At 45.8% G+C, this 25,208-nt stretch overlaps 1 protein-coding gene across 2 annotated transcripts in view; it reads left to right on the forward strand.

Moving 5' to 3' along the window:
* Window positions 1-15,039: 15,039 nt before the first annotated feature.
* LCMT1 (leucine carboxyl methyltransferase 1) overlaps window positions 15,040-25,208 on the forward strand; it is a 69,524-nt gene continuing 59,355 nt past the window's right edge. Inside the window, exon 1 of one of the 2 annotated variants that reach the window (XM_024985052.2) lies at window positions 15,040-15,281. In XM_024985052.2, coding sequence (XP_024840820.1) covers window positions 15,175-15,281 — 107 coding nt within the window. In that variant the 5' untranslated portion in view covers window positions 15,040-15,174. 2 annotated transcript variants of the gene reach the window in all.

The following is a 25,208-nucleotide window of genomic DNA, read 5'->3' on the forward strand; positions in this document are numbered from 1 at the left end:
TGAATTGAGTGACTCTTCCAAAATGCTCAAAGAAGAGATTGAAGAGTTAAGAAAATTAATGGAGGAAAAAGATGCAACCATTAGAACCCTCCAGGAAGATAATCAGAGATTGTCCAATTCCATCGCAGATGGTTCAGAACTAGGAAGAAAGCGGTGTGAACAAGTGGATTCAGAAATTAAGCATCTACAGGAGAAACAAGATGACTTACAAAACTTAAGGAAAAGGAGCTTTTAATCCAAGCAAAAAGTGATGAATTACTTTGTTTAAGTGCAAATTTCACTAATAAAGTTAGTGAAAACGACCTTTTGAAGCAGGCAGTAATCAACCTGAAGGAGATAGCAGTCAGCGTTGAATCAGAGATGTGTCAACTAGAAGAGGAAGAGGAAAAAATAGTAAAAACATCTAGGGAAAAGGAAACAGAAAATCAAGCATTGCAAGAGACAAATATGCAGCTGTCTATGATGTGGAGAGAGAAAAAATTGGCATACTTTACAATGGAGGAGAAGGCACTTGCTTTTGAGCATCTGTTAAAAGAAACAGAACAAGGCAAAACGGGAAATAAGTCATTTTTTAAATGTAGTGACATCAATGCAAGAAAAGACACGCCTCGACAGGAGAGAAATGAAGCCATACTGGTACTAAAACAGAAATAAATGGAAAACCATGCCCTCTAGACAGAGGTTCAACATTGACACAGCAAAGATCTACGTTTAAAGCAGGTGCAGGAGAGAGTGCATGATGGGCTGTCGAAGCAGAAGTGCCTCATAACTGCAAGGCTTTGGCTGCAGAAGACAGCGGCTAAACTAAGAATGAAAGTCACCGCATTGGAGGAAAAGTTCCTTCTGTCTTCTAATGCAATGGAGAGTGCAAATCAACAAGCCAGTTTGCAGATAGAGTCATTGAAGGAACAAGTGAATATCATCCCAACGCAGAGAGATGACACTTTGAGACAGCTTTCTGTGTCGTGAGAACAAGTAAAGGAGGATGCTCAAGCACTAGCTAACCTGAAGGTGGTAGCTGCAGAATGGATGGCGAAGGTAGATAAGCCTAGAAGGAAAATTAACATCGGCACAAGGACATCAGGAGAAAGTGAATGCTGCCTGGAATCTAAAGGAAGAACAAGTTAAAGATCTGAAAAAGACAAAATGAGGTCCAACAGGAAGTGCTGGGTGAGGTACAGAAGAAATTGATGAAGTTACTAAGTAATGCAGAAGAAGTTGACGAGAGCCTCGTGAGAAACCTCTTCATAGGGTATTTTCAAACACCAAAAACAACATCATGAAGTGTTGCAGATAATGCGTAACACTCTGGGTATCACAAAGGAAGGAATAGATGTGATTGTGAATGAAGAGCAAGGCAGTGGTACCCTATGGATGACTGGCTGACTTGGAACAAAAAGTGTCCCCAACACACCTCTGAGACCAAATCAGCAATCAAGGACGAAGAATTCTTTCTTGGAAATCTGTTAAATTTCTAGAAACACAATCTCATCTCACTCTTCAGCCACTCAAACCAAAGTCTTTGGGTTCACCAGGAAAGAAAAAACCAACTAAAAATGTACCACCAAGTCTTAAAACTATCTCAGAATCCACACCCCCAAAACCAGATGTGAATCAACATTCACAGCTATCTCTGGGACTAACTCACCCAGACCTAAAAGTGCTGAGTCTGGGCATCTTCTTTTAAATGCTGTTACTGATGTTTTGCCTACATACCCACCTTTGGTGCTGTCACCTGGCAAGAGGGCTGGAGATGCGTCGAAAGACTTTTCAAAGCCATAGATGATTCTTCAGAGACGAGAAACTAAGCCACTTTAAAAAACCAAAGTCACTGTGTGTGCCTTACCAGAGCATGACTTTTCAGAGTCACTTTGTTTAATAAAAATATCAATACTTTAAAAAAAAAGTGTATATTTTAAGGACTTCAAAGATAATTACTTTTTATGAGACTTCAACAGTAGTTACTTTTTATGAGAAAGGGCATGAGTGGGATTGGAGGCTGTGGCCAAGGGATGCTTCAAATAGTGTTTGTTATGCTTTCACGTTTTTATAAGAAGCAGATACTTATGTAGACTTTGGGAAATTAAAATATTATCTTTTGTTAACGTTCAAAATGGGACTTCCCATGTGGTGCTAGTGGTAAAGAGTCTGCCTGCCAATGCAGGAGACCCAAGAGACACAGTTTCAATCCCTGGGTTGGGAAGATCTCCTGGAGGAGGAAATGGCAACACACTCCAGTATTCTTGCCTGGGAAATCCCATGGACAGAGGAACCTGGCAGGCTACAGTCCATGGGGTTGCAAAGAGTCGGACAAGACTAAGCACATACACACAGAATGTTCAAAATGATAGAATATACAAGTGCACAGTCTTTGTATAAGAAAAAACATGGACAGCCCAAAAGTACAAGACGCATAAAGTTTTTAAGAATGAAAGGTTACTTTTCCTGGCTAAGTCCCACTCCTCTTTTCATTTCCTGGTGCTATTGTGCTAAGTCGCTTCAGTCGTGTCTGACTCTGTGCAACCCTATGGACTGCAGCCCGCCAGGCTCCTCTGTCCATGGGATTCTCTGCACAAGAGTACTGGAGTGGGTTGCCTTGCCCCCCTCCAGAGGATCTTCCTGGCTTAGGAATCAAACCTGCATCCCTTATATCTCCTGCATTAGCAGGTGGGTTCTTAACTATTAGTACCACCTGGAAAACCTTTCATTGCCTGGGAAACTACTCTATTAGTAAACTGTTCTCTCAGGCTTTTTAGAAATATTTACATATTTGTGTATATTCTCTGACTTTAAAAAAAACAAAACAAAACACTACACCTTAGAGATCTTTCCAGGTGTGAATGAATTCCCTCTTACCCTTTTTAAAAAGCAGCAGTTAATTTGCTGTGTAGATGTACCCTAATTCTTTTAACTAGCTCCTATTAATCATCACTTACGCAGTTTGTATCCCCAAAATGATCATGGCCATAACCAACTCTCTTGCCCATTTCCTTAAGAACCGCTCCAAACTGTCATCGCTTTCCTGAAGTATGCCTTATGTCCTCTTGCAGACACTAGAGGCCAGCAGTCAGGAACTCCCAATTTCCCACACCCCCTTCCTATATTAAATCATCTACTCACTTCCCTCCACTTCTACTTTTCCCCTTTTGCTGTAGAGGACAAGGGATCCAGCTTTGCAGTTGAAGTCTAATTGCTCCATTATGCCCCGGAAACTATCCACTCAGACTTGTTAAAAGATTTCATTCCATTGATTTTCCTTCCGGCCTTATCTTGTGCCTGTCTCTTTCCCCTAAGCTTCAGAGCCTGTCCAAGTCACTCTAGCAAGCAATCCTTACCTTTCTGCTCTTTCAGCTACCACCATCTCTCTCTACCTTTCACAACAAAGGTTCTGAAAAAAAATTGTTCACTCCTCCCCACCATCTCATTTCTCACTGACTTTTTAAAAAATTATTTCGTTTGTGGCTGTCCTTGGTCTTTGTTGCTGTGCGGGCTTTCTCTAGTTGAGGTGCTCCAGCTCAAACTACCACACAATTGCACTCATCTCACACGCTAGTAAAGTAATGCTCAAAATACTCCAAGCCAGGCTTCAGCAATATGTGAACCGTGAACTTCCTGATGTTCAAGCTGGTTTTAGAAAAGGCAGAGGAACCAGAGATCAAATTGCCAACATCCGCTGGATCATGGAAAAAGCAAGAGAATTCCAGAAAAACATCTATTTCTGCTTTATTGACTATGCCAAAGCCTTTGACTGTGTGGATCACAGTAAACTGTGGAAAATTCTGAAAGAGATGGGAATAACAGACCACCTGACCTGCCTCTTGAGAAATCTGTATGCAGGTCAGGAAGCAACAGTTAGAACTGGACATGGAACAACAGACTGGTTCCAAATAGGAGAAGGAGTACGTCAAGGCTGTATATTGTCACCCTGCTTATTTAACTTCTATGCAGAGTACATCATGAGAAACGCTGGACTGGAAGAAACACAAGCTGGAATCAAGATTGCGGGGAGAAATATCAATAACCTCAGATCTGCAGCTGACACCACCCTTATGGCAGAAAGTGAAGAGGAACTCAAAAGCCTCTTGATGAAAGTGAAAGTGGAGAGTGAAAAAGTTGGCTTAAAGCTCAACATTCAGAAAACGAAGATCATGGCATCCAGTCCCATCACTTCATGGGAAATAGATGGGGAAACAGTGGAAACAGTGTCAGACTTTATTTTTTTGGGCTACAAAATCACAGATGCAGATGGTGATTGCAGCCATGAAATTAAAAGATGCTTACTCCTTGGAAGGAAAGTTATGACCAACCTAGATAGCATATTCAAAAGCAGAGACATTACTTTGCCAACAAAGGTTTGTCTAGTCAAGGCTATGGTTTTTCCTGTGGTCATGTATGGATGTGAGAGTTGGACTGTGAAGAAGGCTGAGCACCAAAGAATTGATGCTTTTGAACTGTGGTGTTGGAGAAGACTCTTGAGAGTCCCTTGGACTGCAAGGAGATCCAACCAGTCCATTCTGAAGGAGATCAGCCCTGGGATTTCTTTGGAAGGAATGATGCTAAAGCTGAAACTCCAGTACTTTGGCCACCTCATATGAAGAATTGACTCATTGGAAAAGACTCTGATGCTGGGAGGGATTGGGGGCAGGAGGAGAAGGGGACAACAGAGGATGAGATGGCTGGATGGCATCACTGACTCGATGGACATGAGTCTGGGTGAACTCCAGGAGTTGGTGATGGACAGGGAGGCCTGGCATGCTGCGATTCATGGGGTCGCAAAGAGTCAGACACGACTGAGCGACTGAACTGAACTGAACTGAGCTTCTCATTGTGGTGGCTTCTCTTGTTGCAGAGCAGGGCTCTAGGACACGCGGGTTTCAGTAGTTGCGGCGCACGGGTTAATTGCTCTGCAGCATGTAGCATCTTCCCAGACCAGGGATCAAACCCGGGACCCTTGCATTGGCGGGTGGATTCTTATTCACTCTGCTACCAGGGAAGTCCTCGCGGACTTCTTTTTGAAAGCACCACAAAATCTTGTCTCAATGTCCCAGGTATTTTCTAATGCATTAGAAAGTAGTCTTCTTATTTCCCTAAACTCTCAGTGGTGGTGGTGGTTTAGTCGCTAATTTGTGTCCGACTCTCGCTATCCCATGGACTATAGCCTGCCAGGCTCCTCTGTCCATGGGATTTTCCAGGCAAGAATACTGGAGTGGTTTGCCATTTCTTTCTAATGCATTAGAAAGCAGTCTTCTTATTTCCCTAAACTCTTGGTAATATCTTCTAAATGTTAGCCCCATCTTCATTCTTAAAAGTTCTCTCCACCTTCTTTCTTTTGGAGATGCTACTCTCCTTAAGATCCTTTCCTAACATCAGAATCTTCTATCTCTGTTTCTTCTGTGACTTCTTCTTTGGATCACTTTTTTTTTTTTTTGAACTTTTTATATTGCATTGGGGTATAGCTGATTAACAATGTTATAGCTTCAGGTGAAGAGCAAAGGGACTCAGCCATACATATACACGTATTCAGTCTCTCGCAAACTCTCCTCCCATCCAGGCTGCTACCTAACAGTGAGCAGAGTTCCCTGTGCTCTACAGCAGGTTCTTCGGACAACTTCGTGATGGATTTGTTCTCTAAGGTACCGCTTTCAGCTAACTGCACCTCCCTGTGGTCTCAGGGCAAGCTCATCCCCTCTACTTTCACCTGGACGCTGATGATGACTTCTGAATGGCTATATTTGACCTCCCCCTTCTCCTGACTCCATACTGACTTATCTGATTGTCTGCTGGACACCTCTGTCAGGACATCCGTGGGCTTCTCAAAATCAACGTGTCCAAAAGGGAACTCAGGATCTTCCTTCAGAATCCTCCTCCGTTCCTTTTATCATCTCCTAAAACCCGTGTCCATCTTGTCACCCAAACAAGAGGCATCAGAGTCATGATTGATCTTTTTGTCTCCCCTGCTCCATATCCAGTCAACTACCAAAGGGCCCTCAATTCCTTCCTTTCCTGTCTCTTCCATGAACTAGTACAGCAGGCTCCTCACTGGTCTTGCTGGTGCCACTCCTGGGTCTCCTTGAGTCCATTTTGCAGACGTCAGTAAAACTGAACTTTCCAGCATAAAGATCTGATGATACTTCCCAGCTTTAAATTACCTTAGGGGTTCCCACAGCCTGTAGCCTAACTTTAAAGAAGTAACCAAAACAAAGGTTACCAAAGTAACCTTACTTCCTACTCCTCAACCACCCACAGGCCACCCTCCAGCTATATGTGACTTCTTGCAAACCCAGACAGACAATTACCCAAATAACTTCAAGCCCACGAGCTTGATCATAGCAGGATAATGCCTCCCCAAGAGTGCAGATCAAAGAAGTGTCTCATTTGCTTCCTTTCCACCCATTGTGGGGAAGGGCATTCCCACTCTAGAGTTATGGTGAGGGCCCGACATTGAACAGATAAGCCCTCCAGCAGTTTATTCGTCACATATACTTATAGCCCAGGGAAGGACGTGCCGACACCATGTAGGGCCACAGAGGCTGCACTTGGGAAATGAAAAACAAGCAGGGGCTTTAGAGGGAGGACTTTGGAGGAACAAGAGATTGGAGGTATCTTTAATTCCCCCTCTAGAGTGTTGTTTGACTTCACAGGCTGGCAGGGACCTGGAGGCTGCTCTTGGGGATAAACTGTGCCTGGCCCCTGTGATAAGGAGAGTGATTTGGCTAGGGGACCTTACCTGTGGGGGCAGAAAGGGAGGGGAGTTTGAAGTCAGGTCATTTGAAGCCCTCTGATTTGATCAGATGTCAAGGCAAAACCCTTAACACTTGATTTCATGGCTTCATACCACAATTGAATATTTGATACCTTGGCATCAGTTTGTTTGCTTTTTAAAGATTTTTTTTTTTTGATACGGACTATTTTTAAAGTTCTTATTGAATTTGTTGGAATATCGCTTCTGTTTTATGTTTGGTTTTTGGCCATGAGTCATGTGGGATCTTAGTTTCCCAGCCAGGCATTGACCCCATACTCCCTGCATTAGAAAGCGAAGTCTTAACTGCTGGACCACTGGGGAAGTCCCTTGATGTCAGTTTAAACCTTGCTGACGATGAAACTTTTAGGTAGTAGGTGAAGCCCTTTCCTAGGCAGTGAAGTTGGTGCTTGACCAAGAGGAAGAGGTGGTCCTCTACGACATAAAGTATCTGAACTCACTGATATTCACTCAGTTGATCCCAAAGGGCCGGAGGGAAAGGTGACATCTTCTAGCTCCAGGGCATCTGGCAATGGACTGATGACTGGAGGCCACGCCCACCTACAAGTAAGATGTGCCAGATGGCCCAAGTTTGGGTCCATCCTGTAGCAAGGAGGCCTTGCTACCCATGCTGAGCTTGGGGACCCATACCTTTGCTCCTATGTCAAGGAATCATGGGCAGCTGGGTATGGAAACTCGGGATCTGGGAGAGACACAGTTTTCAATGTGTGGCCAGAGATTCCTGCTCTGATGGTATGTGACACAGGGCCAAAGAGAGCAATTTCTTGCATCAGAAGCCCAAGGATGACTTATAGACAACATGGGCAGTCCAGAGACTCCATGAGGCAGGAGAGGAAGTTGCTAAAGCCTCTTCACTGAAGGAGTCTCTGAGGGCACTAAAGGGAGTGCCTGTTGATTTTAGGTTCTAGAGCCTGTTGTTGGAGGAGTCTCCACTCAAGGTGGGCTCATTTAAAAGTAACAGCATAAACGGGCTTAAGTAAAATTTGTAAACAAGGGATATGTTTTCCCAAGAATCCAAAAAGGACTAAAAGATGTTGGACTCGTGTGTCCTTAACAAGTGTGTCAAACAAATGTGTGCAAAGGAGGACGTCATAAAGGTAATGTCGTCCTTCACATATACACTATTGACATGCATGCGTGTTGCGACCCTATGGACTGTAGCCCACCAGGCTCCTCTGTCCATGGAATTCTCCAGGCAAGAATACCTGAGTGAGTTGCCATTTCCTCCTCCAGGGGATCTTCCAGATTCCAGGACTGAACCCGATTCTTCTGTCTTCTGCATTGGCAGGTGGGTTTTTTTTTTTTTTTTTTTAACCGTGAGTGCCACCTAAGAAGCCCACACTGTTGATCAGATCAGATCAGATCAGATCAGTTGCTCAGTCGTGTCCGACTCTTTGCGACCCCATGAATCGCAGCACGCCAGGCCTCCCTGTCCATCACCAACTCCCGGAGTTCACTCAGACTCACGTCCATCGAGTCAGTGATGTCATCCAGCCATCTCATCCTCTGTCGTCCCCTTCTCCTCCTGCCCCCAATCCCTCCCAGCATCAGAGTCTTTTCCAATGAGTCAACTCTTCGCATGAGGTGGCCAAAGTACTGGAGTTTCAGCTTTAGCATCATTCCTTTCCAAGAAATCCCAGGGCTGATCTCCTTCAGAATGGACTGGTTGGATCTCCTTGCAGTCCAAGGGACTCTCAAGAGTCTTCTCCAACACAACAGTTCAAAAGCATCAATTCTTCGGCGCTCAGCCTCCTTCACTGTCCAACTCTCACATCTATACATAACCACAGGAAAAACCATAGCCTTGACTAGACGAACCTTTGTTGGCAAAGTAATGTCTCTGCTTTTGAATATGCTATCTAGGTTGGTCATAACTTTCCTTCCAAGGAGTAAGCATCTTTTAATTTCATGGCTGCAGTTACCATCTGTAGTGATTTTGGAGCCCCCAAAAATAAAGTCTGACACTGTTTCCACTGTTTCCCCATCTATTTCCCATGAAGTTGTGGAACCAGATGCCATGATCTTCGTTTTCTGAATGTTGAGCTTTAAGCCAACTTTTTCACTCTCCACTTTCACTTTCATCAAGAGGCTTTTGAGTTCCTCTTCACTTTCTGCCATAAGGGTGTTGTCAGCTGCATATCTGAGGTTATTGATATTTCTCCCAGCAATCTTGATTCCAGCTTGTGCTTCTTCCAGTCCAGCACTTCTCATGATGTACTCTGCATATAATTAAATAAACAGGGTGACAATATACAGCCTTGACATACTCCTTTTCCTATTTGGAACCAGTCTGTTGTTCCATGTCCAGTTCTAACTGTTGCTTCCTGACCTGCATACAAATTTCTCAAGAGGCAGATCAGGTGGTCTTCCCATCTCTTTCAGAATTTTCCACAGTTTATTGTGATCCACACAGTCAAAGGCTTTGGCATAGTCAATAAAGCAGAAATAGATGCTTTTCGGAACTTTCTTGCTTTTTCCATGATCCAGTGGATGTTGGCAATTTGATCTCTGGTTCCTCTGCCCTTTCTAAAACCAGCTTGAACATCAGGAAGTTCAGGGTTCACATATTGATACTATGTATAAAATAGACAACTGATAGGAACATACTTCAGGTACTGTGGGGACCTGAATGGGAGGGAAATCCTAAAGGGAAGAGATATATGTATATGGATGGCTGGTTCATTTTGATAATGAAACTAACACAATATTATAAAGTAACTATACTGCAATAAAAACTAATAAAATAAATACAGGTAATGTCATACTTGTACTCCTGGAGAAAGGTGGGTGCAGTTAAGACTGTCTGCAAAGGCTGTGTGTGATAGCAGAGCTGTTTCGGGACCCTGAGGGTAACAAGGTGAAAATGTACTGTGCTCCTTTGGAGATGACGGCAAACTGGCTGAAAGGATGTTGAAATCGGCATTGAATGAAACCTAGCAGCCACATCTATAATTAGCAAAATATTTAGTATATTTAAATTTAGGTGTTTTAGGGCTTCCCAGGTGGCGCTAGTGGTAAAGAACCTACCTGCTAATGCAGGAAATATAAGTGATGCTGGTTCGATCCCTGGGTTGGGAAGATCCCCTGGAGGAGGGCATGGCAACCCACTCCACTATTCTTCCTTGGAGAATCCCATGGACAGAGGGGCCTGGCAGGCTACAGTCCACAGTGTCGCACAGAGTGAGACACAACTGAAGTGACTTAGCAGCAGCAGGTGTTTTAAGGGTATCTGAGATTCATTTTAATCAGGTATGGTAAGACACAGAGATATAGAAATGAAAGAAGCTTTTTATGCCTACAGATCCTGAGAAACAGGAGGCCCAGCTCACCATGGAGGGCCACTTGGGGAAGCACAAGGATCCATAAGGAGGCAGAGGGAGCAAGGAACAGAAGGGGGCAAGAGTCTGTCTCATGGTTTCCATGGGAGGGAGAAGGTGAGGCAGGGCAAGCAGGTTTAGGATTGGCTAATTTGAATAACCTCAGTGGGCTCTGGGGCACAGTGGTGTCCCTAGTTGTCTGGTGCCCATCTCTGGGGTAATTAGAGCAGAGGGATAGCGGTCCAGATTGTAAGAACCCCATAGAGGAGGTGGTTGTGAGTGTGGGCTCTGGTTGGCCAGTTTACATGTGAAAGGTACATTCACAGGTGAGTTGTTTGCTATCTTTAGGGATTAGCTAACCCTTGCAGGGCAGTTTATCCAAGAGGAGCAAGGCCTCAGATATCAAAGCATTAAATACAGGAACTAGAAAGCATGGTTATTACACTAGGTATAACTGTAATTTGATGCTTTAGTATAAAGTCCATGAAAGCTTGCCAACTGTTGCATTTTGGCAGATGTTAAAATTAGTCCCAAGCCTATATTGCAGATGCACAAAAACCAATCAGCTCCCTTTATGTTTTTGCCATAAAATGTATTTTCAGTAAACTTTGGTTTCCCATTTGGGTCAAATGGTGAACTTTTGTTTAATTGAATCTTTTGGTACCTCCCCCTGTATCTAGGTTTCTTTCATTCATTCTTTTTTTTTTTTTTGTCACTGGATATACTTGATGGGGGAGGGTCTGTTTTGAAAAATTTTTGGCCGCACCCCACAGCATGCAGAACCTGTTTCCCAGCCAGGGATTGAAGCCTCCATGGTGCTGGAGGGCAGAGTCCTAAACACTGGATCATCAGGGAAGTCCTGGGGTGGGGTGGGGGTCTTTTTACCCTGCTCACATTTATTATTATTTTTCCTACAAAGAATCTCTCAGATCAGTATTTTCAGGATTAGGGCCTCTCTCATGACAGTGGTTATAGAGTTTAGCAACCTGGACTTAAGTCATGTTTGAATTAATCCCTTCATTGTGACACAGGGCCACCACGAATGTTTTTGCTCATAACCTTGATGACATGGATTTTGTGCCACACCAGGGTAGGCAGCAGGGAGTCAGAAAAAGATCACAGCCCTGAAGCTGGTGGATCAAAACCATCTTTTGCTGCAGCCCTACCTCTTCCCCCATGTGCACTGTTTCCCCAAACCCCTGGAGCACAGTGTCTCAGGACATTTTTGATTTCTAACCATCTAACGTCACAGGTTTTTGTTTCTGTCTCTGTCCAATCACAGGTGGTGCAGAGCATCTGGGTGGTTATGGGGAAAGAAAGCTGGATGGCAGGCCCTATAGAAGGCTATTCCCTTCCTCCAGAGAATGCCAGTACATCTCCACAGTGTTAGAATCCACATCCAGTAAGATCATTTTGTCTATGGGCTGGGTGGGGGCCTCAAGCCCTAGACTAATCTTGATCAGTCCTTTGGTGTGCTGGTAAGTAACAATGGGAAGCAAAACTCACAGGTGTTGACTGGGGGTTTTGCACTGAGAGAGCAGTTGAGTATCACTGCCCCTTTCCCCCTACTTTTGTTTTTTTCTAATCAGTTCTCAGACCATGAACTGCCATGGATGTGCACCTCCAAATCCTTAGGGGTCAGGAGAGCACACAAGAATCCCAAGAGAAGTTGCAGCACAGGAGATGGGCAAAGACACTACCTTTGCCTGAACAGCAGTGACTCAGGAGTCAATCAAGTAGTCATTCTTAAATCTTCCTGAGGTCGTGGCCTCCTTCCTTTCTACAAACAAAACAAAGGTTCATCCCCAAGACTACAAACACAAGCGCCCCAGGAAGGCGCTACTTTCCCAAACAGAGTCCCTATGACTGCCCTAAGCAGCCAGTGATGGTCATCAGGCTGGACACAGTAAGCAAAGTGCTGCGGAACTCTAGCATCCATCAGTTAGGACTTTATGTTGTTTCTGATCTCAAGTAGGAGCCTCAGCGACCACCTGCCAGACACAAGCCACACTCGATGGCACCTCACTCTGGGACATAGTCAATTAACAATAGTTTCTGCCTAGTTGGCCAGCATGAGACCACAGAGTGGAAGGAGATGGCAAAATCCATTTGAGATAACAGAACATGAGCTAAAGCCCAAGCTGGCCAGCAACTGGCACTTACATCCAAGATAGTAACTACTGCCTTGCAAACCAGTTAACTAGCAAAGGAACCCATAGTTAAAGCTAACGAGGTATCCTTAATTGAGTTAGACCATCCTATTTGTGATGCAAATTGTTTTACTTTTTCAATCCATGGGGAAAGAGGAACTCCAACCCTAGGTTAATGGGGTTGGCTGACACTCAACACTCGACCCCAAAAGACAGGATGGACAGCAATTTATGAGCCACATTTACCTACAGCCCAGGGGAAGACACCACATATCATGCAGGGCCATACAGGAGGTTGCACTTGGAAACAGAATGAACAAGCAGGGGCTTGGGAGGCAGACTTTGTAATACCAAAGAATGGGGATGGGCCCTGGTTCCTGCCTATTTGAATAATTCAGCGGGCTGAACAGAACTGAAGTCTGCTACTTGGGAATGAGCAGGCACTGTGTCTGGTTCTTATGCTAAGAAGGATAATATGGCTAGGGGAACTTTACCTGTGGGAGAAGAGGGAGTGGAGAATTGCAGTTAAGCCATTTGAGGCCCTCTCAACTTTACTAGATGTTAAAACAGCTCTCAAGGTTGAATCTTGGGACTTCCCTGGCAGTCCAGTGGTTACGTCTCTGAGCTTCTACAGGAGGGGGCATGGGTTTGATCCCTGGTCAGGGAGCTAAGATCCTGTATGCTGTGAGAGTGAGTGAGTGAGTGAGTGAGTGAAAGTCGTTCAGTTGTGTCTGACTCTTTGTGACCTCATGGGCCATATAGTCCATGGGATTCTCCAGGCTGGAATACTGGAGTGGGTAGCCTTTCCCTTCTCCAGGGAATCTTCCCAACCTAGGGATCAAACCCCAGGTCTCCCACATTGCAGGCGGATTCTTTACTAGCTGAGCCACCAGGGAAGTCCTATATGCTGTGAGGTACAGCAAAAAGGAGAAAAAACAATAGAACTCTAATTGCAGACCTCATGCCACAAGAAGTTATTAAAAAGTAACTGAGTTCAATAATGTCACAGGATACAAAACAAACACAACCATCAACAGTATTTCTAGATATTAGCAATGAACATGTGGATGCCAAAAATTACAATACGTTTACAATCACTAATTAAAATAATCAAGTGTAAATCTAATAAAGTATGTCCAGGACTCGTATACTGAAAACTCTACAACATTAATAAAATAAATCAAAGGTCTAAATAAATGCAGAGATATGCTATGGTCATGAATTTGAAGACAAAACATAGTAAAATGTCAATTCTCCCCAAATTGATAGATTTAATGTAATTCCTATCAAAACCCAGTATGCCTTTTTCCCTAGATATAGACAAGATTAATCTAAAATTTTATGGAAAGATAAGGGAAATAGAATAGCCAAAACAACTTTGAAAAAGTAATAAAATGGGAGCAGTCAGTTCACTGTTTTAAAACTTATTATTAATGTATATCTAGAGTAACCAGGGGAGAAGGTGACGGCACCTCACTCCAGTACTCTTGCCTGGAAAATCCCATGGATGGAGGAGCCTGGTAGGCTGCAGTCCATGGGGTCACGTAGAGTCGGATATGACTGAGCGACTTCACTTTCACTTTTCACTTTCATGCATTGGAGAAGGAAATGGCAACCCACTCCAGTGCTCTTGCCTGGAGAATCCCAGGGATGGGGGAGCCTGGTGGGCTGCCGTCTATGGGGTCGCACAGAGTCGGACACGACTGAAGTCACTTAGCCGCAGCAGCAGAGTAACCAGGACTATGTAGTATTTGCAGAGACATAGATACATGGATCAATGAACACAGAACCCAGAAATAGTCCCACACAAATAGGCTGAACTAATTTTTGAGAAAGGTGCGAAAGTAGTTCAAAGAAGGAAAGATAGACTTTTCAATAGGCTACAGCTATGACATTATAGGCCAAAAACTTGGAATACTGGGCCAGCGAAGAACGAATATAATGGTTTCATTGACTTTCTATCACGTGGTGATGGGTAGGGAGAAATAATGTACACTCAGCTCAGGATGAAAGCTCCAAGTGCTGGATAACGGTTCATTTCATCTTTCTGAATTCAGCTTCTTCTGATTGATTAGCGTCACAGGTTCTGGGGATGTTCCCATAAGCTCCCACACTGCAAAGCCAGGTTACCCCTAACTAGCACACAGTCCTCCAGACTCCATGGGCCATTCCAATAAGCATCATTCTCAGGCGATATGAGATAGTAGGATGGCTCTCGGTAGCTCCAAAGGTACAGCCTCCTGCGTTTAAGTCTGCAGGAAAAGAGAGCTTTTTCTAGGTTTTGCGACTCCCATCCAACTCCTGGAATTCATTCTGATTGTACCAACCTGGTCACCACCATGACTTCACACACACACACTTTAAATATAGCTAGGGTGATTTTGTGTGACTGGCGCGGAGTAGGCGCTCAATAAATATTTGTTGAGTTGCTGAATAAGACTGAGCCCCAACTCACTGTTAACACTGACACTTGTTGCTGGCTGTATACTCTGTCCTTCGCCACAACGCTGAGGATCCTGCAAGCTCTTCCGCCTTGAGTTAATTACAGTTATAAAATTCCGTGACTAGCTGTGGAAACCAGGTGGCCTTCCAAAGCAGCTAAGACTACACTTCCCGGAGAGCATTGCGGTGCTCTCTTGCGTCAATATCAGTTTACTTTTCCCCTCAGGGAATTTCCGGGTTGTGTGGGCGGGGCCAAAGGCGTGATCCAATGGGCATCTCCTCAGACTGAGTGGGTGGGAAATTGTCCAATGAGCATCTCCATAGAGAGGCCAATCAGAGGGAAGCTGGGGCAGCCGCCGCGGGTGGCGTCACTAAACTGCGCCAGCTGAGCCTGGTGGAGCCCAGCCCCTCTCTCCTGCCTTCTCTCCCGCTCACTTTCCTCAGGCGTCCGTCAATCCGGTTTACATGTCTCCGGTGGACGCACCACCCCGAAACCTCCACACCCATGGCTGCTAGCCTGAGGAGGCCCTCTTTCACCACCTGTTCTTCCCCTACTGACACGGACGACGAGGGCGTGCGCGGCACTTGCGAAGATGCTTCTATATGCAAGAGGTGCCTGCCCGGCGCGGGGTTAGGGGCCAGCGTTCCGGGGGTCTGGGGCCTAGGTCGGGGGTGCGGGCTGTGTCTAAGGAATACGCTTTTACGCCAAAAGGCATCGGTCAACTGGTGTGACATCTGTGAAATGCTCAGAGCAGGGATTCATCTACTTCACATTTTATTATCCAACTTTTGCCGTTTGCCAGGCACTGTACATGCCTGGGGTTATTGTGCCTGGGACATGGCGCCGAACCAGGCAGACGTGGACTTGGCCTTCTCGGAGCCACATTTTTGTTGGAAACACGTGAAGCAAGTAATAACTGTAGTTTTGATGGGTTATGAGGAGAAGTGCAGGTCCTCCCTCTTTCATAGGTTATGTTTCAATGGGACTTGTCATGATCCCCATTGTGCACCTGAAACTCAGGCCAGTTAATGGGGGAGATGACCTGTCCAGGGCCACTTAATATTTGCGTGCAGAGCCAGTATTTTCCAGAGCTTTTACCTGTGTGTTATGGGAGTCTACACTTTTAGGGGTGTGGTGAGGGCTGTCTGGCGGACGCTGTGAGCAGAGGTATGTGTCCAGTACCTGAAAGCATGAAAAAGAAAACACGAGGCTTGAGTGTATGCTACTCTTTCATTCATTCAGCAAAAATTATTGAGAGCTTACTTTGTGCCAGGCTTTTCCTTTTGGTTGGTAGGTATTCAGTGATTGAGAACAAAAGATGAACAAGATTGACATGGTGTCTGAACTCACCTGCCTGCTTGGAAAAGGCAGGAAGCAAGTACTTACTCAGGAAGTAGCATAATTACAATTTTGTGTTGTGTGCTTAGAAATACAGTGCACCATTAGAGTTTGTAATTTAGTTGATAATGTTTGAGCTGGGAACAGAAGACTTAAAAAAAAAAAAAAGAGAATAGGCGTGTAGGAGGGTATTCAGGCAGAGCAAAGAAGGCTCATGAACTGTTAGAGGAACTGAATAAATGCCTTGGAAGCTGGGGCCCTGTAGGGACTGAGTCCAGAAAACAAAAGTTTTGGGTTAGGGCTGGTACTTTGTGTAGGTTCTTGGAGACCAAGCATAGTGATTCAGAACATTGACTCTGGAGCCGGACTGTCAGGCTGGTCCCGGCTGTGGATACTTGCGCAGGCTACTACACTACTCTCTGTCTCAATCTCCTGATCTATAAAGTGGGGATGAAATGATATTCAGTCATCTGTAAAGTAAGGATGAAGTGATATTCAATATTAGTAAAGCACTTAGAACAGTGTCTGGCATGTACTAGGTGTTAGTGGTGGGTGATTACATAAATAAATACATTCATAAGTATTAAAGGCGTGAAGGCAGTTCTTGGTGGAATTTGTGGACTTAAATGAACCATACCCAACTTATTTCTTCTCCAGCTTTTGGTTGCTGTTGACTACATCTGTAGCACTGTTGGATTAAGAGCAGTTTTTCTCATATTGGCTGCTGTTTGCTAAGAAAATCAGAAGTGTCTTCAGAATTATCAGAGGAAAATAAAATACTTTTCAAGAGCAGGTTAGGGTTAGGTTTACTTAATATCAATTGGTAATGATTGGCTTATTTAATATTTGTTGGTAATATTTGTGGCCAACTTGCTTGCTCGCGTGTGTGCTAAGTCACTTCACTTGTGTCTGACTCTTTGTGACCCCAATTCTGTAGTCCACCAGGCTCCTCCGTTCCTGGGATTCTCCAGGCAAGAATACTGGAGTGGGTTGCCATGCCCTTCTCCAGGGGATCTTCTCGACCCAGGGATTGAACCTGCGTCTCTTGGGTCTCCTGCATTGACAGGGGGATTCTTTACAACTAGCACTACCTGGAAAATCTGGCCAACTTGGTTACTTAAAGCTAATTAGCTGCTATATATAAAAGAGATAACTAAGAAGAACCTACTTTATAGCACAGGAAACTCTACTCAGTACTCCATAATGACCTTTATGGGAAGAGAATCTAAAAAAGAGTGGATATATGTCTATGTATAACTGGTTCACTTTGCTGTAACAGCAGAAACTAATGCAACATTATAAATCAACCATATTCCAATAAAAATGATTTTTAAAAAAAGCAAATTAGCTATAAAATAGTTCAGACACAAAAAGTACAGAGAAATAATGTAACTAGAGCGTGTCTTTCCTTGGCTCTCTCTTGGATAGTTTTATAATCTCAGCTCTTCTCTGCTTCATTTTTTAGTGCCCTCACTGTTCTTCAGCCATCTCAACATTGTAGAGAAAGTTTGGGTTTGGAACTGCAGAGAATCTAAGGCAGTGGTTCCGAGTCTGAACTGCACACTAGCATAGCCTGTGTTTTAAAAGATATGCAGTTACTTGGGCCCGACTCTGGATCCACTGAATCAGAACCTTCTGGGATGGGTCTTGGGTCTATAAAAACCAGACCTGTTTGCCATCTGGATGCATTTCTTCAGAGCCCCCCCCCTTTTTTTTTTGCACCAGGTTTTCTCTCATCTGGAAAACAACATGCAATGAGATGGTGAGAATCCATAAGTTAATGTTTTAAAAATGTTTTGCAGGATTCGAGGACTTTCGAAGTCTGTGATACTGTGACCTGCATCTTCCCTGTAACGTTTGGAACCCATGAGTCTAGTCACAAATTCATCTTGTTAAGTAGAGATTCCCTGTGTGAATTGTGGGCACATTACTCTGTTTCTGCCTCAGTTTCCTCATCTTGAAAATGAGGATAGTAATAGTCACTGGCCTTTTGGATGGGAGGATTAAGGATTAAATGAGATCATGCAGAGGTTAGCACAGGATCTGGCATGAAGAAAAGCCTAAAGTAAATTCTTATTGCTAGTTTTAATTTGCCTCCAGTCTAAATGTTGTTTGTTTGAAGTTACTGAAATAGCTGTGAGTTCGACTGGTTCCTGCCACCCTGAGTTGTAGCTGTAAAATCCCTAAAATAATGTTCAAAGAGCCAGTTAGCTCCCCAGGGCTCCTACTGTTCTGCTGTTTCTTTCTTTCTTTCTTTTTTAATTAATTTATTTATTTGGCTTCACTGGGTCTTAGTTGTGGCATGCCGGATCTTCCATTGCAGCATGCAGGCTCTTGATTGCAGTGCACAGATTCTCTAGTTGTGGCTCGTGGGCTTCGTTGCTGTGTGGAACGTGGGATATTAGTTCCCCAACCAGGGATCAAACCCTTAGTTCCTCTGCATTGGAAGGTGGATTCTTAACCACTGGTCCACCAGGGAAGTCCCTGTTGTTTCTGTTTTAATGTGCTCTCTTCTTTGGTACAGGGCCCTTCCTGGTGTTAGAGAGCTGTTGTGAGGATTAAATGTGGAGTGCCTCCAGCAGTGCTTGGTACATAGTAGGTGTTCAAAATTGGTGGTCGTTGTCATCAGCAGCATCCCATTGTCCCCACTCTTCATCATCGTCACTACCACAGACTCTGTCCCTCCTACAGTCCAATAGTTAGAACTCTTGTGATCAGGTATACTAGGTTTATCCCTAAGAATCCCGTCTGATTCAACAGCTATCTATAAAGCACTCAGCGTTCTTGCTAACTTATCCCCACTCCCCATTCCTCCTCTTCTATCGCCTACTTTGTCCCATGCCCCTCAGTCAGTTTCCCACTCTTGTTTACCTTTGACCCCCAGCTCCCTCCTGCAGTCCCCACTGAGTCCTTTGAAATTACTACTCTGATCACCAGCCACCTCTATTTCCTTAGCCTGTCTTTAGTCGTTCCGTCCCTCTCTTTCCACTGACCCTGGCCCTTCCCTGGGGGCATCGTTTACTTGAAGCCAAGTCACAGCTCTGTTTTCTCATACCCTGACTGCCCTAGCACACGTGTGTGCTTAGTCGCTTCAGTCATATGTGACTCTCTGCAACCCCATGGACTATGGCCTGCCAGGCTCCTCTGTCAATGGGATCCTCCAGGCAAGAATACTGGAGTGGGTTGTCATTTCCTTCTCCAGGGTCCTAGCATCAGGATGGTCAAAATTTGTGTCCTTACTGCCCTTTGTCTCCTCCCCCCATTTCTTTGAGACCCATGTCCCCAGCATCCTCTCCTCCATATTACTGTTTTCTGTCTGTTTGCTGGTTACTCACCTAATTCACTGACGACTTGGGCACCTGGCCCACAAGCCTTCCTCTGCCTCAGTTCATGCCATCATCATAGTTGACTTTCTAGTGTGTGTGTGCAGGATCCACCCTATAGGCAGGGCACTTGTTTTCTTGAACACCTCGCCTGCAGTGATTACCTGTGCTCATTCGCCTCTCTTACCATTCCTGCCATAATCCCCTGGATTTCCAGGTGCTGTGTATACCACCTCACAGATGAACAGTGCAGCACCCTCCAACCCCAGTCTCTTCAGCATGCTTGATCAGTTATTTCTGTTCTGCCTTCAAAACCCTAGGACGTCCATGGTTTTCTCCAGCCTTTAGATGCTTCCCTCTAGGCTCCTGCCTGTCAGTTGAGCTCAGAGTTCATAGTCCATTCCCTGGTAATCTCTTGGCAATGCCTTTATCTCCCTTGCCCTTCATCCTAGTAAACCTCAGACCCTGGATTGAACCAGACTCTCCATTTCCAGCTTGAATACTGATGGTAGAAATCACACAGCAGGACAACTTGGCCCTGTGTGGATTCGTGTCAGCCAGCCTCATCTGCACCCTTACAGAGCTGACTCATTCATTCCAGTATGATGCTTTGGCTAGCTCCCTTTCCCACTTTCCAGAGACTTAAATCAGACATTTTTCACTTTCCTCCAACTTTTGATTTACTCCACCTTTCCTTCATCCTCAAGATAACCAGGGTGATGCCAGAGTATTGCGTCACAGAAAGTGGAAGCCTTCAGATTGGCACTCAGTTAACTTCCCTCCTAGAAACTTTACCACCCTTTCCTACCATGAGAGTTGTCAATGTTCTTTAGCAGAGGCCATTAGAAATATATCTAATTTAGTTAAACAGGGTTTTTTTTTCTTTTAATTGGAGTATAGCTGCTTTCAAAATCACTGCAGATGGTGACTACAGCCATGAAATATAAAGATGCTTACTCCTTGGAAGAAAAGTTATGACCAACCTAGATAGCATATTCAAAAGCAGAGACATTACTTTGCCAACAAAGGTCCATTGGCCAAGGCTATGGTTTTTCCAGTGGTCATGTATGGATGTGAGAGTTGGACTATAAAGAAAGCTGAGCGCCAAAGAATTGATGCTTTTGAACTGTGGTGTGGGAGAAGACTCTTGCGAGTCCCTTGGACTGCAAGGAGATCCAACCAGTCCATCCTAAAGGAGATCAGTCCTGGGTGTTCATTGGAAGGACTGATGCTGAAGCTGAAACTTCAGTACTTTAGCCACCTGATGCAAAGAGCTGACTCATTTGAAAAGACTCTGATGCTGGGAAAGATTGAGGGCAGGAGGAGAGGGGGACGACAGAGGATGAGATGGCTGGATGGCATCACCGACTCAATGGACGTGAGTTTGAGTGAACTCCGGGAGTTGATGATGGACAGGGAGGGCTGGTGCGCTGCGGTTCGTGGGGTTGCAAAGAGCAGGACACGACTGAGCAGCTGAACTGAACTGAACTGAACGTTGCTTTAGGGGCTTCCCAGGTGGCTCAGTGGTAAATAACCTGCCTGCCACGCAGGAGACACAGGTAGACCCGGGTTTGATCCCTACATTGGGATGATCCTCTGGAGGAGAAATTGGCAACCCACTTGAGTATTCTTGCTGGGAAAATCCCATGGACAGAGGATCCTGGCGGGCTACAGTCCAGGGGGTTGCAGAGTTGGACACGACTACACGTGCACACACATAGCAGCTTTACACTGCTGTGTTAGTTTCTGCTGTTCCACGTACTGAACCAGCTGTGTATATGTGCATCCCTTCTTTCTTGGATTTCCTTCCTATTTAGATCACCACAGAGCACTGAGTAGAGCTCCCTGCGCTATACAGTGGGCTCTCATTATTTGTCTGTTTTATACATAGTAGTGTCTGTATGCCAGTCTCCTAATCCATCCCACCCCCTCTTCCCACCTTGATGTCCATATGTTTGTTCTCTACATTTGTATCTGTTTCTGCTTTGCATATAGGTTCATCTGTACTATTTTTCTAGATTCCCAACACATTCATTAATATACGGTATTTATTTTTCTCTCTCTGACTTCACTGTGTATGACAGTCTCTAGGTCCATCCACATCTCTGCAAATGGCACAATTTTGTTCCTTTTTATGGTAAACGGATTTAATGACTCATTCTCGTGATAGAGAGCTCACCTCATGGGGAGCTTGGGGGTCTCTCCATAAAGGGTGTTAGAAAGAACTTATAGGATTTAGGCTTTGGTTGGATAATTTGGTGGGGGGTGTTTCAAGGAAGCAGGGATTTGCCCAGGATTGGGTGTTCACAAGAGGTAGAGACAGTTGTGTGATTGCGTAGGTAGCTTAGTCTTTTCGAGGAGATGTGACAGACTTCCCTAGTGGATAAGAGTCCACCTGCCAGTGCAGGGGACACGGGTTTGATCCCTGGTCCAGGAAGATCCCGCATGCTGCAGAACAAGTAAGCCTGGGCGCCGCAGCTGCTGAATGCTGTGCACGTAGAGCCCACGCTGTGCACGTAGAGCCCACGCTGTGCAACAAGAGAAGCCACCACAATGAGAAGCCCGAGCACGGCTTCAGAGAGTAGCCCCTGCTCAGTGCAACTAGAGAAAGCCTGTGCAAAGCAATGAAGACCTAGCACAGCCTGAAATAAATAAACTCCCCCCCAAAAAAGAATTAAAATAAATTGCAAAATTTATAAAAAAAAAAAAAAAGGCGTGACTAGAGTCAGACAAGCTGTAGTTAATAAAGAAGCTACAGTCACTCAGCATCAGCTGGGGGAGAGGAGTACTTGGGACCCTGCAGCGGGCCTTGGTTTTGTTTGGACAAAATGATGAAGGAGTCCTGGTTTTGTCTCACTTCATCACTGTTTTAGTGTGACCTTGTGCAGGTCGTCCTGTGAGATTGTTTCTGTCCAACCGGAGGACAGTGTGGCCTCTGTGAGCACCAGGCAAGCATCTAACAGCAGTGAAGCCTGGCTCGTGGCGCCAGGCCCTCTCCTGGGGGTTAGTACCACTTTTCTTTATTTTCATCAGGGAGGAGTTGAGTCTTAGAAAGATAGGTGTTGGCCAGGCAGAAGAAAATAAGAGACGTCGAAGAGCATAGAGATCGAAGCTCTTGAGATTGAAGTGTTAGGGGAACTTGACCTCTGGTGGGGTCTGCTACTGCTAAGTCACATCAGTCGTGTCCAACTCTGTGCAACCCCAGAGACAGCAGCCCACCAGGCTTCCTGGTCCCTGGGATTCTCCAGGCAAGAACACTGGAGTGGGTTGCCATCTCCTTCTCCAATGCCTGAAAGTGAAAAGTGAAAGTGAAGTCGCTCAGTCGTGTCAGACTGTAGTGACCCCATGGACTGCAGCCTACCAGGCTCCTCCGTCCACGGGATTTTCCAGGCAAGAGTACTGGAGTGGTTGCCATTGCCTTCTCCGCTGGTGGGGTCTAGGTAGAAAGAATTCTGGAGAGGTTGTCAGAGAACAAAGCAGGAGAGGTCCTGAGGGTTTTAAAGTGGGGGAACTGACATGCTCTGAGTTTGTGTTTTAGAAAAATCCCCAGGGCCTTCCTTGGTGGTCCAGTGGTTAAGAATGCCTGCCAGTGCAGGAGACACGGGTTCGATCCCTGCTTCAGGAGGATCCCCCGTGCTGTGGGCAGCTAGGCCTGTGAGCTGCAACTACTGAGTCCACATTCTAGGTCCCATGCTTTGCAACAAGAAAAGCCACTGCAACGAGAAGCCGGCTTGCTGCAACTCGAGAAAGCCTGCGAGCAGCCTTGAAGACCTAGCCCAGTCAAAGCTAAATAAAAATTTAAAGAAAAGTCCCCAGCAGCTGTGGGGGAGACAGGCTGGCAACGGATGGAAAGTCTGTTCCGTTTTCTTCCTGTTGGCCGTAGCCCTTGCTCTCCTGACCTGGCACCGAACATCCTTATTGTCTTGCCCGCTTCTAGTCTGGCCACCTCCCCTGTCCCAAGTGTTTATGCCATGGCCGGGGTGATTTTTTAGAATCACAAATGTTACCCTGTTACTTTATTACTTGAACCTTTTTGATTCTCCTTCCGCCACAAGGTAAAACGTGACACTTGGTGATAGGACACACCTCACCTTTCCTTATCAAATCACGCTCCAGATCTATCCCTGCCAACCAGAAATCTCTGTTTGGTGGTCTCAGAATGACCTCGGGCTTCCGGTAGCTCAGCTGGTAAAGAATCTGCCTCCAGTGCCGGAGACCTGGGTTCGATCCCTGGGTTGGGAAGATCCCCTGGAGAAGGGAATGGCTACCCACTCCAGTATTCTGGCCTGGAGAATTCCATGCAGAGAGGAGCTTGGCCGGTTACAGTCCATGGGGGGGCAGACACAACCAAGCAACTTTCACTTTCAGAATGACCTCAAATACATTATTTCCGAAACCACACTCTAGATCATCTTCCTCAATTTTGTGACAAGCCATCCCTCCCCCGCCCCCTGCCCCCAAGTCAGTGGATGGTGCCCCTTTCCACTTGGCTCACGAGTGAAAAAGATTGGAGTCATCATGGAACTGCCCTTTCACTTACCCTCTCTGCAATCAATTACTCAGACCTTAGAATGTACCTGGAAAATATTTCTGGAATATGTTTCCTCCACCTCCACAGCTGCTGTCTCAGTCCACAGTCATCTGTGATTTGAACCAGGGTACTAATCTGCCAGTTGAGCTCCCCAGTGGTGCTTCCCTCCCCAAATACAGTTCTCACACCAAAGCCAGAAGTTTGGGAAAGATGCCCAAGCCCATGTCACTCCCTGGTTTAATGGCTTTTTATTGCTAGAGTAGGAAATGGCAACCCACTCCAGTATTCTTGCCTGGAAAATTCCATGGACAGAGGATCCTGGCGGGCCTCAGCCCATGGGGTTGCAAAGAGTTGGACACGACTGAGCGTGCACCCGCTATCGCTGTTAGAAAAATAGCGAAGTTCCTCACGTGGTCCACCCAGTCCTGCCTGCTCCACCCTGCTTCTCCAATTTTGCTTCCCCTAACTCTTGCCCTTCTCTCTACCTCCCTCTCAGTTCCTCCAGCGTGCCCTGTGCCTGCCTCCCCTGAGGCCTTTGAGCAGGCCAACCTCTCCCAAAATGCTTTCTCCCTCCCTCCCTTGTCTGATCAGCTCCACATCATCCTTCAGACTAATTTCTCCACCTGATGTTCTTTATCGAGACCCTGCTCGGTTTACGGAGGCCCTGTGGTAGTGACGATGTAGAAGTGAATGAAGCAGGCACAGGCGGTGCTCTTGTGGGGCATGTAATGGGGGAAGCAGCCAGGAAACACACCAGCAACATACCTGGCACCTGCACTGGTGGGTGCTGCCGCAGGAGTGTTGGAGGGAGTTGCCCCATGAGCTGGGATGCCCAGGGACAGTCCCACCAAGAAGGTCAGTGCTGGGGAGGAAGTGAGCCCTAGGATGGACAGCTGGGGAAGCAGTGTCCCAGGCAGAGGGTACGAAGGCCTTGGGGCAGGAGCTGGCCCGGCTGGTCCAGGACTAGAAAGACCCGGGTGGAAGAGGAGGAGAGGAGCTCTTGTGAGGACCCAGCTTCCAGTGTCAGCGAGATGGGAGCTGCTGGGGGCCTTGGAATGGAAGACATCCACCGTCTTGGGGTGGAACAGGATCCTCTCAGCGTCTGTGTTGAGAACGGGCTGTAGGGGGCAGCATGGAGGCAGGGATACGTGCTCTCGGAATAGCTCAAGTCAGATGCTGGGGGCTTGGATGAGGATTGTAGTGGTAGAGACGCTGGGAATCCATGATTCTGGATACACTGAAGGCGGAGCTGATAAGACTGAGGAGTCATGAGTGTATTGACGAATCAGATATACAGTAAGACAGGAGTCATAGATGGCACCGAGGCTTTTGGCTTGTGTCAGATG

The sequence above is a fragment of the Bos taurus genome, chromosome 25, assembly GCF_002263795.3.
Source record: "Bos taurus isolate L1 Dominette 01449 registration number 42190680 breed Hereford chromosome 25, ARS-UCD2.0, whole genome shotgun sequence".
NCBI classification, from domain to species: domain Eukaryota; kingdom Metazoa; phylum Chordata; class Mammalia; order Artiodactyla; family Bovidae; genus Bos; species Bos taurus.